Source organism: Dipodomys ordii, unplaced genomic scaffold (assembly GCF_000151885.1).
Source record: "Dipodomys ordii isolate 6190 unplaced genomic scaffold, Dord_2.0 Scaffold108, whole genome shotgun sequence".
In the NCBI taxonomy this organism is placed as follows: Eukaryota; Metazoa; Chordata; class Mammalia; order Rodentia; family Heteromyidae; genus Dipodomys; species Dipodomys ordii.
In genome coordinates this window covers 1,395,042-1,407,929 of record NW_012267324.1, presented here as the reverse complement: position 1 = coordinate 1,407,929, position 12,888 = coordinate 1,395,042, and the positions used below count along the sequence as shown (strand labels likewise).

The 12,888-nt window shown below is 61.8% G+C and overlaps 3 protein-coding genes across 7 annotated transcripts; 1 reads left to right on the top strand and 2 right to left on the bottom strand.

The window, feature by feature from the left end:
- Positions 1-237: 237 nt before the first annotated feature.
- Positions 238-3,464, bottom strand: Mef2bnb (MEF2B neighbor). Of its 4 annotated transcripts, none has more exons than XM_013028402.1 (5): positions 3,132-3,464; positions 2,110-2,222; positions 1,680-1,744; positions 687-797; positions 238-573 (listed from the first exon to the last, which is right to left on the bottom strand). In XM_013028402.1, the coding sequence occupies exons 1-5, from the start codon at positions 3,166-3,168 to the stop codon at positions 540-542; spliced, it is 360 nt and encodes a 119-aa protein (XP_012883856.1). In that variant the 5' UTR covers positions 3,169-3,464; the 3' UTR covers positions 238-539. The 4 variants fall into 4 exon arrangements, with proteins under 4 accessions (XP_012883856.1, XP_012883854.1, XP_012883855.1 ...); XM_013028400.1 differs by having other exon boundaries at positions 238-603; positions 674-797; positions 3,132-3,266; XM_013028401.1 differs by having other exon boundaries at positions 238-606; positions 677-797; positions 3,132-3,266.
- Positions 3,465-3,507: 43 nt separating this feature from the next.
- Rfxank (regulatory factor X-associated ankyrin-containing protein) lies at positions 3,508-7,353 on the top strand. 2 transcript variants are annotated; one of them, XM_013028396.1, is made up of 11 exons: positions 3,508-4,062; positions 4,361-4,370; positions 4,511-4,620; positions 4,749-4,932; positions 5,258-5,338; positions 5,448-5,513; positions 5,640-5,740; positions 5,870-5,995; positions 6,601-6,667; positions 6,834-6,914; positions 7,261-7,353. In XM_013028396.1, exons 4-11 carry the CDS (start codon positions 4,755-4,757, stop codon positions 7,329-7,331), a joined length of 771 nt encoding a protein of 256 aa, XP_012883850.1. In that variant the 5' UTR covers positions 3,508-4,062; positions 4,361-4,370; positions 4,511-4,620; positions 4,749-4,754; the 3' UTR covers positions 7,332-7,353. The 2 variants fall into 2 exon arrangements, with proteins under 2 accessions (XP_012883850.1, XP_012883851.1); XM_013028397.1 differs by lacking the exons at positions 3,508-4,062; positions 4,361-4,370 and having other exon boundaries at positions 4,464-4,620.
- Positions 7,354-7,550: 197 nt separating this feature from the next.
- Positions 7,551-8,993, bottom strand: Nr2c2ap (nuclear receptor 2C2-associated protein). The gene is made up of 5 exons (XM_013028398.1): positions 8,942-8,993; positions 8,299-8,389; positions 8,060-8,165; positions 7,916-7,983; positions 7,551-7,683 (listed from the first exon to the last, which is right to left on the bottom strand). The coding sequence occupies exons 1-5, from the start codon at positions 8,977-8,979 to the stop codon at positions 7,561-7,563; spliced, it is 426 nt and encodes a 141-aa protein (XP_012883852.1). The 5' UTR covers positions 8,980-8,993; the 3' UTR covers positions 7,551-7,560.
- Between the last annotated feature and the right edge of the window lie 3,895 nt (positions 8,994-12,888).

Below are 12,888 nucleotides of genomic sequence, written 5' to 3'. Positions count from 1 at the left end.
AGACCGCAGGCCTGGCCCAGCACATTTTGCGGTTTTTGCTCCTTTGTTTTTCGTCGGTTGTGGGCTTGAACTCTAGGCCTGGGCGCCGTCCCTCAGCCACAGCGCCACTTCCGGTCTTCTGAGTGATTTATTGGAGATCAGAGTCTCCTGGACTTTGCTGCCCGGGCTGGCTTTGAACCGCGATCCTCAGAGCTCAGCCTCCTGGGTGGCTGGGATGCCAGGCGAGAGCGCCCTGCGCGCAGCTGCGTTTGGTTTCTAAACGGCTCACGGGACTGTGGCGCATGCGTGCTTTATTAAATCACAGCGAACACACAATCACAAAGAGCTGCTGCAGAAGAAGCGCGTTCGTTCCCAGGCCGGCCGGCGGGTCTCGGCTTGCCCTCCCTTGGCCCCAGGGGCGGAGAAGACCCCGCCAGCGCCTCCGCGTCCACCCAGGGCCCGCATCCCCGGGGCCTTTGCCCTAGCCAGTGTGCCCTGCGGTCGTGTTCACCTGTTGCCCCGAGAGCAGGCCTGTCCCTGTTCTCAGAGCACCCCGCGGATCACCGAGGCAGGAGAGCAGGGAGCACCCGATCCCCGCGGATCACCGAGGCAGGAAAGCGCGGACCATCACCCCAGCGGAGTCAGAGCCGTCCAAGGAGGGAGAGGAGTGGGGGAGGCGGCCGCGGGTCGGGCGGCCCCAGAGCTACCTGTGGGCCTGCGAGGTGGCGTTCATGTGGTCCCGGATGCTGATGGCCTGCTTGAGCAGGCCCTCCACGCTGCGGAAGTACACGCTGCTGTCCACCAGGTTCTTCACAGCGCTGAAACAGAAAAGGGAGGCGTGGGCGGGGCCCCACAGGGGCGAGGCGTACCTGGGGGCGTGGCCTGGGAGTGGGCGGGCCCTGCGTGCGGGTTGGCGCTTTGTGTAGGGCGGGGCCCACAAGGGGGCAGTGTGAGGGGCGGGGCCGGCACGACTGCAGCACAGCTTATGTATGGGAGGGGCGTGGCTTGCCCGTGGGTGGTGCCCAAAGGGGTGGAGCTATGAATAGGCGTATTACAGGAAGGGCGTGGCTTGTGTGTGGGCGGCGCCGAGGGCGGGGCTTGTGTATGGCAGTGCCCCAGTGAGGCAGAGCTGGCCTGTGGTTGCGGGCCCCTGTGGTTGCGTGCCCCTGTGGTTGCATGCCCCGGCGTGGGGTGTGGGACGAGCCGTGCGAGGGATGGAACCGCGGCAAGGCAGTGCCTGTGTGGTGCAGAGCTTGTCTGCGGGAAGGGCCTTGGGGTGGAGCTTGGGCGATGGTCCTGTAGGGCCCAGCACGCATGCCCCTAAGTTCAGGGCTCCCCCCCTGCAGACTACAGAGGGAGGACCCCAGAAATGTCACGTCCAGGACTTGGGCTGCGGGGCGGGGAAGGGGAAACCTCCAACCCAGCCTTCCTCTTAGATGACAGCTTCCTGCCGATGACCAGAGGCTGCCACCTCAGCGGGCAGATGCCCCACGAGAAGCTCAGACTCCACCAGAAAAGTCACCCCAACCAGGGCTGCGTCCACTAGAGCGGCTCTGGCTCCCCCGGGGCTCCCCGCACCTGGCTGGGCCTATGTGCCCACAAGCGCAATCGGTTTTATTTGAGGATAGAACCCAGGGCCTCCTGCTTGCTCGGCAGGCACCTGAACACCCAGACAGGGAGACGTCACCTGGGACCCTTACCTGCAGGCGTACTCCACGGTGTAGATGGCTCCCTGGCTCTGCTCTTCCCAGCGCTGCATGTCGGCCTGTGGGGATGAGGGTGGCTGGAAAGAGGAGGGTGGGGGGAGGGGAGGGTCCCCCTCATGGCAACCATCCAGGGCCTCCCTTTGTCACACCAGGAGAGCATTTGGCTGCTGAGCCACTCCCCAGCCCCTTCAATGCAGCTCCCAAGTTCTCCACATGCCCATAAAGGCTTTAATCCCCACACCTGGGGGCCTTTTACCTGTCAACACACACACACACAGACACACACAGACACACACACACAGACACACACACACAGACACACACACACACAGACACACAGACACACACACACACACACACACACACACACACACACACTCAGCTGTAGGAGTCCTGGTGGAGGGGCAGGCCACAGCAGGCTTACCTTGTGCTGGGCCAGTTCTGGCAGCGAGCGGCGCACGTGTTCCTGCAGCCGGTACAGTGCCACGGATGGTTCATTTGCCAGAACATAGACACTCTCCGTGAACTTGTCCGTGACTGGGTGTGGACAAAGGGACAAGCATTAGACTGCAGCCAACGGCCCACCAGAGCTGACACATCCCTGCAGTGTCCCCGTCCCCCGCAGTCCCAGGGATGAGCTGAGAAGTCTCCAGCAGGGCCTCAATTGAGGCCACTAATGTAGAAGGTGAACTCACAGCCTTTCTCTCTCTAACTTCTGCTTGAGATCCTTTGACTTCCTTTTACCCAGTGACCTAGGATTGCTCTTCCTAGCTGGCCTCAGCCATGACTGACCACTGTGGGAGAGAGAAAAGCATGTATGCCTCACCCCACGGGGACAACTTAGAGACACTCCTCACCCCACGGCATAACCCTGGGGGGCGGGGGCCTCCCTCACTGGTGGATACAAGCGCCTGATATGTGGCTAGAGAGAGAGTGAGGAACGAGATTTTGAGTGTCCTTTAATTTAAACCAACTTCGATTCAAATAGCTACACGAATAGGTATAGGGCCTTTACACTTGCTGTTCCCGGTTCTGAGACACCTCTTCGTTTTTCCCTTGATGGTACAGGGGATTGAACCCAGGACCAAGATGTGCCTGACAGCACGCTGAACTCTTCAGCGACATTGCCAGCCCGACACACGTCGGGGGTCGGTTATAGGCCATGAACTCTGGGCCTGGGCGCTGTCCCTCAGCTCTTCAGCTCAAGGCGAGCGCTCTACCACTTGAGCCACAGCGCCACTTCTGGTTTTCTGGTGGTTTATGGGAGATCAGAGTCTCGTGGACGTTCCTGCCCGGGCTGGCTTTGAACCGCGATCCTCAGATCGCAGCCTCCCGAGTGGCCGGGATGACGGCGGGGGCCGGCGGCGCCCGGCTCCCGGCCCGCGCGGCTGGCGGGTGCAGACCCCGGGCCGGAGCAGGAAGCGGAGGGGCGGGGGGGGCGCCCACCTTTTTTCCCTTTGAGCTGCATCTCCGGCTCCTCCATGGCGAGCGACCGCGGCTGGCGGAACCGGAAGTCCGGGGGCGGGCAGCAGCCTAAAGCTTCCCCGAGGAAACCGGACGTCGCTCGGCCCCAGTTCCGGAGTCCGCCGGCCGGGCTGCCCGGACAGCGCGGGGCCCGTAAGCGGCGGGCGGCGGGGCCGTGGGGGTGGGGGGGACGCCCGGAGGCACGGGGGGTGCCTAGGCCGGGGAGGTGCGAGGACTGTCCTCCTGAACCCCCTTCTCCAGGGACAGACCAGCTGAAGGACAGAGCCACGAATTGTCCATTTCGGGTCGGATAAGCGCCTTCCTTTGGTTTCCTGGTGGCCACCAAGTCCTGCGAGCGGTGGGGGAGCCCAGGACCACAGCCGGGACCCTGTTTTGGGGAAGGGACGCAACGCTACCTTATCCCTTTAAATTCCAGATGTCCTGCCTACTTGCTCGTGCGTTCAGCCCGGACCAAGCCCCGCCCACCCGCGCATAGCTGGAGCTGATTGGTTCCATTGGAAATCTCTGTGGGCGGAGCCATAGAAAGGAAGCTGACTGGTTGCCCTGGAAAGCGCTGTGGGCGGAGCCGGAGTGGCGGAGCCGGGAAGCCGTGCAGTCCTCAGCACTTCCGGCGGCCCCGCCCACTCCCCCCCCGAAAGCCAAAGGGGAGGGCACTGCGCAGGCGCAAGCGTGCTGGTTGGGGGAACCCAGCGGAAGCCACGCCCCTTCCCCAACTCTTAAAGGGACCGTGGCATCTCAGGATGTTTAGAGTAGGGATGCGCAGGCGCAGTGTGGGCGCTTGGGGTGGGAAGTAGTGGTTGGGTATCGAGTTGCTGTCCGTCCCGGCCGGGGAAGCCTGGGCGCGGCGGGGTCCTGCTCCTGCCAGCTCTCTACTCTGTCCATTGCAGAAGAAGTCTGTGAATTGGGCCCCCCTAAGTTTTGTGGGAGCCGGGCTGGCGCCGTGGGGGGACAGAGGAGGCTCGTGGGCGGTGAGTGGAGCTCTGGAACGATTTGGGGTGTGGGGGTGCAGCGCATCTTTGGTGAGCGCTGCTGACGTGTTTCGGGGGACCCCAGGCACCTCGGGGCGCCTGCGGTGCTGGCAACAGAACTGATTTCCTGGCTGGGAAGGAGGCTCGGCGGCAGAGTTCTGGCCTCGCACGCATGAAGCCCCGGGTTCGAGTCCTCGGCACCACACACACAGAAAACGTCAGAAGTGGAGCTGTGGCTCGAGTGGTATAGCACCAGCCTTGAGCAGAAGCAGCTCAGCAGCGCCCAGGCCGAGGTCAGGCCCCTGGACTGGGGAAAGAAAAACAACCACGGAATTGCTTTGGTCTCCTTTTCTTCATTTTACTTAGGTGGAGACAGGCACAGCGAGGCTGAGTCCCTGTCCAGGCTCTCACAGGCTGCACGGAGGAGATCTGAACCCAGGCCACAGACTCACACCGGGGCTCTGAAGCACTGCGTGTTACAGGTGCCTTGCACCCCAATTTCCACTTCGGACACCCAGACATGGGTTCCCCTCCCTCCGGTGCAAGGCCAGGTGTGCCCGGGTGCCTTCCTAATAAGAGCCACTCCCCTGGCTCTCCCTGGTTCCATCAGCGCCCCATGGAGCCCACCACGCCCGCAGACCACCTCCCGACCCAGCAGTCCCCGGAACAGGGGCACCCCGAGGTCCCAGGCGATGAAGCTGACGATGGCTCTGACACTGTGGTCCTCAGTCTCTTCCCCTGCACCCCAGAGCCTGGAAATCCGGAAGCCGATGCCAGCGCCTCCTCCCTGCAGGGTAGGAAGTCTGACTGAGGGTCAGCTCTGTCCTTATGGCTCAGGACTCTGGATGGGAGGAAATGAGTGCACTGAAGAAATGAAGGGAAGGAGACAAAAGCACGCCTATCCCCCAGCCACGCAGCAGGCTGAGAGCTGAGATCACGGTTCAAAGCCAGCCGGGGCAGGAAAGTCTGTGAGACTCTTAAAAAGCCAGATACAGTAGAGAGCCATGGTTCCATGGGTAGTGTGCTAGCCTTGACTGAAAGAGCTCAGGGACAGCGTCCAAGCCCCAGTACGGAGTGGAGACTCGGCCCCGGGGGACTGTGGCCTCTCCCTTCCCGCAGGCAGCTCCCTGAAGCACTCCACCACCCTCACCAATCGCCAGAGAGGCAACGAGGTCTCAGCCCTGCCCGCCACACTGGACTGTGAGTGGGGCCGGAGCCAGGTGGGAGGGGCTGAGAGGAGCAGTGGGGTAAACTGAGGCGGGGAGTGGGGGCGGCGTGGGTGAGGACACTGCCGCTCTCTGGCCTCCAGCGCTGTCCGTCCACCAGCTCGCGGCACAGGGGGAGCTGAGCCAGCTGAAGGAACACCTGAGGAAAGGTGGGAGCGCAGCCTTGACACACCTGGGGCCCTGGCCCGCCCTCCCTGTCCTGGGGGGAGGGTTTGGGAGGGGGGTGCAGGGAGCAGGCCAGGTGCAGTGAGTCAGGGGACCCTTCCTCCTGCCAGGGGACAACCTCGTCAACAAGCCGGACGAGCGGGGCTTCACGCCCCTCATCTGGGCCTCCGCCTTCGGGGAGATCGAGACCGTGCGGTTCTTGCTGGAGTGGGTGCGTCGCGCCCCCCCTGGGGATCTAAGGGGGACAAGGCAGCGGGCGGGCTGGGGTCTCAGCTCGCTGAGCTGCCTGTGTGGGGCCGGATGCCCCAGGCTTCGCCAACCGCCTGCCGTGAACCCCTAGGGTGCCGACCCCCACATCCTTGCCAAGGAACGGGAGAGCGCCCTGTCCCTGGCCAGCATGGGCGGCTACACCGACATCGTGGCATTGCTGCTCGACTGTGACGTGGACATCAACATCTTTGACTGGGTGAGGGGCTAGAGTGCTCCCGGGCCTGTGTGAGGCCTAGTGTTCACACACTCACACACACACAGAGTGTGAACTCAAGATAGACTTGCCCTCCCACCTGATCCATGGAGCTCCCAGTGTGCTGCAGATAGACCTGCAAACAGGGAACTCAGAGGCAGTGAATGGTGCTATGATGGTAGGCACATACGCAGCTGCAGGAGCCCAGAGGTCACCAAGGGAAGTCAGGAGAGAGTTTCCTGGAGGAAAAGTTTGGAAGCCAAGGCACACATGATAAGTCTCTACTCAGAAGTGTGTGTCTGTGTGAGTCTTGGGGTTTGAACTCTGGGCCTGGGCACTGTCCCTGAGCTTTTTTTGCTCAAGGCTAGCCCTCTACCCTTTGAGCCACAGCTCACTCCTGGCTGTTTTGGGGGATGGTTCATTGGAGATAAAAGTCTCAGGGCCTTTCCTACTGGGTTGGCTTCTTGAACCATGATCCTCAGATCTCAGCCTCCTGAGTTGCTGGGATGGCAGGTGTGAGCCCCCAGCGCCTGGCTGAAGAGTCAGTCTGGAGCATGGGCCGGTGAGGGGAGAGATCGAGCCTGGTCCCTGTGCCCCACTTCCCACAGAACGGAGGGACGCCGCTGCTGTACGCCGTGCGTGGGAATCATGTCAAGTGTGTGGAGGCCTTGCTGGGTGAGCGCGGACGGAGAGGGTGGGCTTGGGATGTGGGGGGTCAGGACAGCCACGTGGAGCCCCTCCACCCCCCTGCCTGGAGCCGAAGGGTGGGGAAGAGATGGGCTGGGAGAGTCAGGCGGCCCCACGCCCGCGCCCCCACCCCAGCGCCTGCCCTGATTCACAGCCCGCGGTGCAGACCTGACCACCGAGGCTGACTCCGGCTACACCCCCATGGACCTGGCCGTAGCCCTGGGATACCGGAAAGGTGGGCCCCCAAGCCAGGGCCACGATGGGCGGCCACAGAGGGGGCAGGGGACAGGGACCCCCAGAGGCCCATGGAGGGTCCTTGTTAGCAGACTCAGCCCTGTCCTGGGACAGGCAGAAGTCTTCTTTCATAATAACAGCCAGGCTGCATGGTTTAGAGCGAAAAGAGGTTTTATCTTTGGTGATGCAGCCTTGCTTTCAAAACCACCTGCTAGCGCGGTGAGGAGAGGTGGGGACCCACACAAAGGCTCTGCCGCCCCCCGCCCCCCGGCTGAGGTGGAGACCTGGGGTTCCAGCCTCCCCTTGGCCTCACTCTGGTTTCCCCCCCAACCTCGCTCCATGTGCAGTGCAACAGGTGATCGAGAACCATATCCTCAAACTCTTCCAGAGCAGCCTGCGGCCTGACGACCCTGAGTGAAGGCCGCTCCGCTCCCAGGCACTCAAGACACTCAGGGAACAGAGGGGCGGCCCAGAGCGGAGGGGTGGGGGCACCTAGCGGCTTCCAAGGCAGCTCCTGGACAGGCGGTGGCCCAGGATCCTCTCAGGTGGAACCAATAAATCTTCTGTGCAGAACTGAAAGGAGTCCTCTGTGTCCCCCGAGGGCTTCCTGGAGGCTGTGTGGGGCATGGGGGGGGGCGGTGCCCGCATTACGATGCCTTCTTCTCCCCCAGCACCCGCAGGTGATAGATGACCACACGGCCAAAAAGGTCACTGGTGTCCTCAAAGGTCACCTTCAGCTGGTCCACCTCAGCCGTGGGCACGGGGAAGGTGTGAGCACAGGCAGTTAAGGGAGACAGGTGGTTCTCTGAGTGTTGCCCACCAGCCCCCACCCCCCCCAGACCAGGTAATCCTCGCCTCCCTGCACAAGGGGGCACAGTGGAGCCTGGGTGACCTCTTGTTCCAGGCCCCCCTGCCCTGGGTACCCACTGAAGTCTAGGCGGACCCAAAGCCTCCCCACGGGGCAGCGATGCCATGACCCATTGGGCAGGCAGGGCCGGATATCTGGAGCGAGTTGTTGTCCTCAGGATAGAAGTTCAGAATCTTGTGGAGGGAGGCACCCCGCTGTGACCCTGCAGCAACAAAGGGTCGGGTCAGTTCAAGTGTGGGGGCCCTGGCGTCCCACCTCCCGGCCGGGCCTTCCAGTACCTTCCAGGAGGCCCCGGCGACAGGAGAAGCCTCCCTGGAACTGGATCTGCAGCTGAGAGACGCGGATGCGCTGCGGAAACTCCAGCCACACCCACTGGGAAGGTCCCTGCAAGCAGAGGAGACCCATCTCCGTCACTCACACACAGCGCTCATCTCCACCACCCCGACAGCGCCCAGCGGGGCTCCCCGAGGCCCTGGAGGGTGGCCCCCCGGGGATTGGGGTCCGGAGAGAACATCACCTGGTCTGAGTTCCAGCATGTCTCCTCCTCCTGGTCGAAAAGGTGCTTCTTGCCAAACTGCCGAGTGTTGCGATTCAGCACCGAGCTCACCCTGAGGGACCAGTGTCAGGGTCAGGGTCAGGGCCAGCTCTGGGCAAGGAACAGCTGAGCGGGCTCACCGAGGGTCTGCCCCACCACCCACCGGTTCAAGGCCCCGCCCCTCAGATGGACACGCCCCCTCCTTCCCCCGCCCAGTTAGGGCTCCCACTAACCACACCCCCTTCTCCTTCCACCTATCAGCTAGTAGTCCCGCTGGCCACAACCCCTCCTTCCACCTATCAGCTAAAAGTACCAATAGCCACCCTCCTGGCTGAGGATCCACACAGGCCTATCAGCTCGGACTGTCACTAGCCACGCCCCCTCCGCCTTCCACCTATCCGTTTAAGCAGCACTTGCCACGCCCACTCATCGCTGAGGCTCCACCTCAGCCTATCAGCTAGGACTGGGCTGGCTCTCCCCTTCCGCTAGCCACGCCTCCTCCCCTCCACCAATGAGCTAAGACAACCCGTGGGCAAACACCTCCCCACGGAGGCAGTGCCTGGGCCTATCAGCGAGGCCTCCCGCTGGCCCCGCCCCTCCCGCCGAGGCCCCGCCCCCCGCCTACCGGCTCACGGTGTGCGGACAAACCAGAGACTGTGTCATCTCGGCTCAGGGTCGGGTCGGGTCAGCGCGGGCTCGGCCGGCTCGCGGCCGCGGTCACGGGCGGCGCGGCCTGGCCTTCCTCTCCAGGAAGGAGGAGGAAAAGTCACGGCCTCGCCCGGCCAGGCCCTCGCTGGGGAGCCGGAGGCAGCGCAGAGCGAGCCCCAGGGCTCCCGCCGACGGACCGGGGCCGCGGGCACGCATCCCGGAAGCGCGTGGGCGCGGCCGCGCGGCGCCTGCGCACTGTGACCGCACCCCCGGGGGCGGCGCTTGACTAACCTCCCTCCCTTCGTGCCCGCCTCTTAAAGGGCCCGCGTCGGGCGAGCTAGGGAAGGAGGAGGCTAGTTCTGCAGCCCCAGGCTCGGTGCCTGGCGCTCGCGATTAAAAACCACTAGGGCGGGGGGTGGGGGCGCTGGGAAGGTGGCTCGGTGGTAGAGCGCTTGCCTAGCATGCCTGAGGCCCTGGGTTCGATTCCTCAGCACCACAGACACCGAAAAAGCAGAAAGTGGTGATGCGACTCAAGTGGTAGAACGCCAGCCTTGAGCCTGAGGCCCAGGGACAGCGCCCGGGCCCAGAGTTCAGGCCCCAGGATCAGGAGAAAAGAATAGAAGAGCTGAGGGAGAGGCCGGGGTGGGGCAGGTGTCGTAGGCCTGCCTACAGCCGGCTCTGGCGCCTCAGCTGTGATCCCAGCCACTGGGAGGAGGAAGCCGGCCGGGCAGCAGAGTCAGACTCCTCAACTGTAACTCACTGCATTGCTAGGATAGAGGGGATGCACTGAGGGATTACGCTTGCACAAGTCAGGTAGCGAGTGCATTTCCTTTCGTCCCGTGTGTCTTCTGTTCCCTCGTTCTCTCCCAGCCCCTTCCTCCCGTCTCCACGCCCAAGTGGGGAATGCACCCTACACAAGGTGAAGAAGACAGAAGCATTTAAAAAGACGAGAAACTAAAACTGCTTTTTTCCCTTAGGGTCCAGTCATGGGGCCTGAACTCTGGGCCTGGGCACTGTCCCTCAGCTCTTCAGCTCAAGGCCAGCGCTCTACCACTTGAGCCACAGTGACACCTCTGGCCTTTTCTGCTTATGTGGTGCTGAGGAATCGAACCCAGGATCTCATGCATGGGAGGCAAGCACTCTACCACTGAGCCACCTTCCTAGCCCCAAGACTCTTATCTCCAATGAACCACCAAAAACCCAGAAGTGGAGTTGTGGCTCAAGTGCTAGTGCACCAGTCTTGAACAACAAAGTTCAGGGACAGTACCAGGGCCCTGAGTTCAAGCCCCAGAACCTGCAACAAAACCAATTGGGTTTTTTTGTTTTGTTTTGGTCAGTTGTGGGGCTTGAACTCTGGACCTGGACGCTGTCCCTCAGCTCTTCAGCTCAAGGCTAGCCTCTACCGCTTGAGCCACAGCGCCACTTCTGGTTTTGTAGTGGTTTATTGGAGATAAGAGTCTACGGACTTTCCTGGGCAGACAGGCTTTGAACCGAGATCCTCAGATCTCAGCCTCCTGAGTAGATGGGATGACAGGCATCAGCCACCAGCGCCTGTCTCCAATTGGTTTTTTAAAAGGCTCAGACCCCTCTGTACAGTATCTTCACAATAATAAAAAAATTCTAATAAAAAATAAATAAGGGGCTGGGAAGGGGGCTCAGTGGTAGAGCGCTTGCCTTGCATGCCTGAGGACCTGGGTTCGATTCCTCAGCACTACATAAGCAAAAAGAAAAAAGCCAGAAGTGGCGCTGTGGCTCAAGTGGTAGAGCGCTAGCCTTGAGCTGAAGAGCTGAGGGACAGCGCCCAGGCCCAGAGTTCAGGCCCCACGACTGGACCCAAAAAAATATAAATAAATAAATAAATAATAAAATAAAAATACATAAAAAGGCTCAGAGTAAAGAGGTGCATGTAACACCGAGGCAGGGATGTTAACTAACTCCTCCCCCCACCCCCCTCCCCACCTCAGGGAACAGCAAATGCACAGGCCCAGTTGGTGAAAGAACTTGTTTGTTTGTCTGTTTCATTTTGTTTTATTAAGTCAGTCCTGGGGCTTGAACTCAGGGCCTGGGTGCTATCCCTACGCTTGGCAGTCAAGGCTGGAGGTCCACCATTTGCACCACAGCTCCACTTTTTTTTTTCCCCCCTGGCTCCTTGGAGACTCGAGTCTCACTGGTTTTCCCGCTCAGGCTGGATTTGAACCTCGGTCCTAAGATCTCAGCCTCTGCAGGCCGGAGCCCCTGGCGCCCCGCTGAGCCTCTGGAGCCCTGTCCCGTGGGAGCTGGAGCGGCCTGTGGGAGAGGGCCGGCTGCCATCTGTCTGTTTGAATAGTGGCCCCGCAGATGGGCCAGCCGTCGGGGCTGGAGACGTCCTGGCTGGCTCTGAACGGCCCCCTTCCTCCCAGGGCTGGGGACTCACCCCTGGCCGCCCACGGGGGTCTGCCCCAGGCCAAACCCAAGCTGCTGGCAGGGAAAGTGGGTCACAGCCACGGCGTTTCCCATCAGCCCGTGCCTGCCGGGCCTTCCCGCCCACATCTCCTCCTTTGGGGGACTGGCTAGTGCCAGGCAGCCCCAACTTTGCTAGTCTGGGAGCGGAAGCTGGGTATCCTCACCCCATCACAAGCTATGGGTTTACACCTGTCATCCAGCTGCTCAGGAGGCTGAGGTCCAGGATCACAGTTCAAAGTCAGCCTGGGCAATAAAGTGGGTGAGACTCTTATCTCCAAGGAACTACCCAAGAGCTAGAAACAGAGTTGTGGCTCAAATGGGAGGGACAGAGAGACAGAGAGAGAGGTAGAGACAGAGAGAGAGAGAGACAGACAGAGACAGACTCAGAGAGGGAGAGAGGGGAAGATCATGGCCTCTGGCCTAGGTCGTAAGCTGGGGAATGCTGTGTGCCCTCAGGCTCCACCTTGACCTCTCTTGGCCTCTCCTCTCACCCCCGGAAGTGGGGGCCAGGGAGTTCTTAGCGACAGTAGGTGGGCCTGGGTGAGGTTCAGGGTCTGCTGGACGCCGGCCCCTCCGCGCTGGCCACAGCCGGCCAGTCCACCCCCCTCTTTTATTGAGAAGGAAATGGCAACTTGGCCCGGGTCTCCAGGGCCCCTCGTGCAGGCTCCTGGCCGAGGCGGGGGACAGCGGTGCCCACTGGGCGGGCGCCAGCGCCTCACCCGCTTCCCGCCTCCTCACCCTGCTGGCGCCTGGGCATGAAAAGAACTTCCTCTTTCTCCAGGGAATTGGCCGCTGAGTTCCCAGACAAAAGTGGTCCATTCATCCCCAGGAGGGAGGCTGGGAGCCTCCCTGCTTCCCCCTCCTCCCTTCTCCCCGCCTCCTGGGGGGGGGGGAGGCAGGGAGGGAGGAGAAGTCTCAGAAGCCACCATTCTGATTGCCTAAGGGAAACTGAGTCACGAAGAAGCCAAAGTCACTTAGTGGAGATCGAATCCAACCCTGGAGTTCCCCGCCCTGCCACCACTGAGCTCTGAGGCCCAGTTTTCCGGATGAGGAATGGGAAGATCAGAGAGGGTGAGGGATGAGTCCTGCTTGCACAGCACCTGGGGGGTGGACTGGTTAGGGGGTCCACTACAGGGCCATCGTAGTTGATTGGCGGAGACACCACAGCTGTGACTAATGTGGGGCGCACGGGGTGGGGTGAGAGAGTTCCAGGTGCAGCAGACTCATAGCAGTCTTGTTCTGGGCGCCTGTCCTGGGGCTTGAACTCAGGGCCTGGGCGCTGTCCCTGAGCTTTCTCACTCAAGACTGGAGCTCTAGGGGCTGGGAAGGTGGCTCAGTGGTAGAGCGCTTGCCTTGCATGCCTGAGGCCCTGGGTTCGATTCCTCAGCACCACATACGCAAAAAGAAAAAAGCCGGAAGTGGTGCTGTGACCCAAGTGGTAGAGCGCTCGCCTTGAGCTGAAGAGCTGAGGGACAGCGCCCA

Bases quoted from the DNA above. Each gene is read 5' to 3' on its own strand.
- Nr2c2ap (XM_013028398.1), bottom strand. From the start codon at position 8,979: ATGACACAGTCTCTGGTTTGTCCGCACACCGTGAGCCG. The intron at 7,984-8,059 runs GTACTGGAAGGC...TTGTTGCTGCAG, and splicing joins TCGCCGGGGCCTCCTGGAAG to GGTCACAGCGGGGTGCCTCC. The intron at 7,684-7,915 runs ATATCCGGCCCT...GCCTGTGCTCAC, and splicing joins AGGACAACAACTCGCTCCAG to ACCTTCCCCGTGCCCACGGC.
- Rfxank (XM_013028396.1), top strand. From the start codon at position 4,755: ATGGAGCCCACCACGCCCGCAGACCACCTCCCGACCCAGCAGTCCCCG. The intron at 4,933-5,257 runs GTAGGAAGTCTG...CCCTTCCCGCAG, and splicing joins CAGCGCCTCCTCCCTGCAGG to GCAGCTCCCTGAAGCACTCC. The intron at 5,996-6,600 runs GTGAGGGGCTAG...CACTTCCCACAG, and splicing joins ACATCAACATCTTTGACTGG to AACGGAGGGACGCCGCTGCT.
- Mef2bnb (XM_013028402.1), bottom strand. From the start codon at position 3,168: ATGGAGGAGCCGGAGATGCAGCTCAAAGGGAAAAAAG. The intron at 1,745-2,109 runs GTAAGCCTGCTG...TCATCCCCACAG, and splicing joins CAGAACTGGCCCAGCACAAG to GCCGACATGCAGCGCTGGGA. The intron at 798-1,679 runs GTAAGGGTCCCA...TTTCTGTTTCAG, and splicing joins ACCGTGGAGTACGCCTGCAG to CGCTGTGAAGAACCTGGTGG.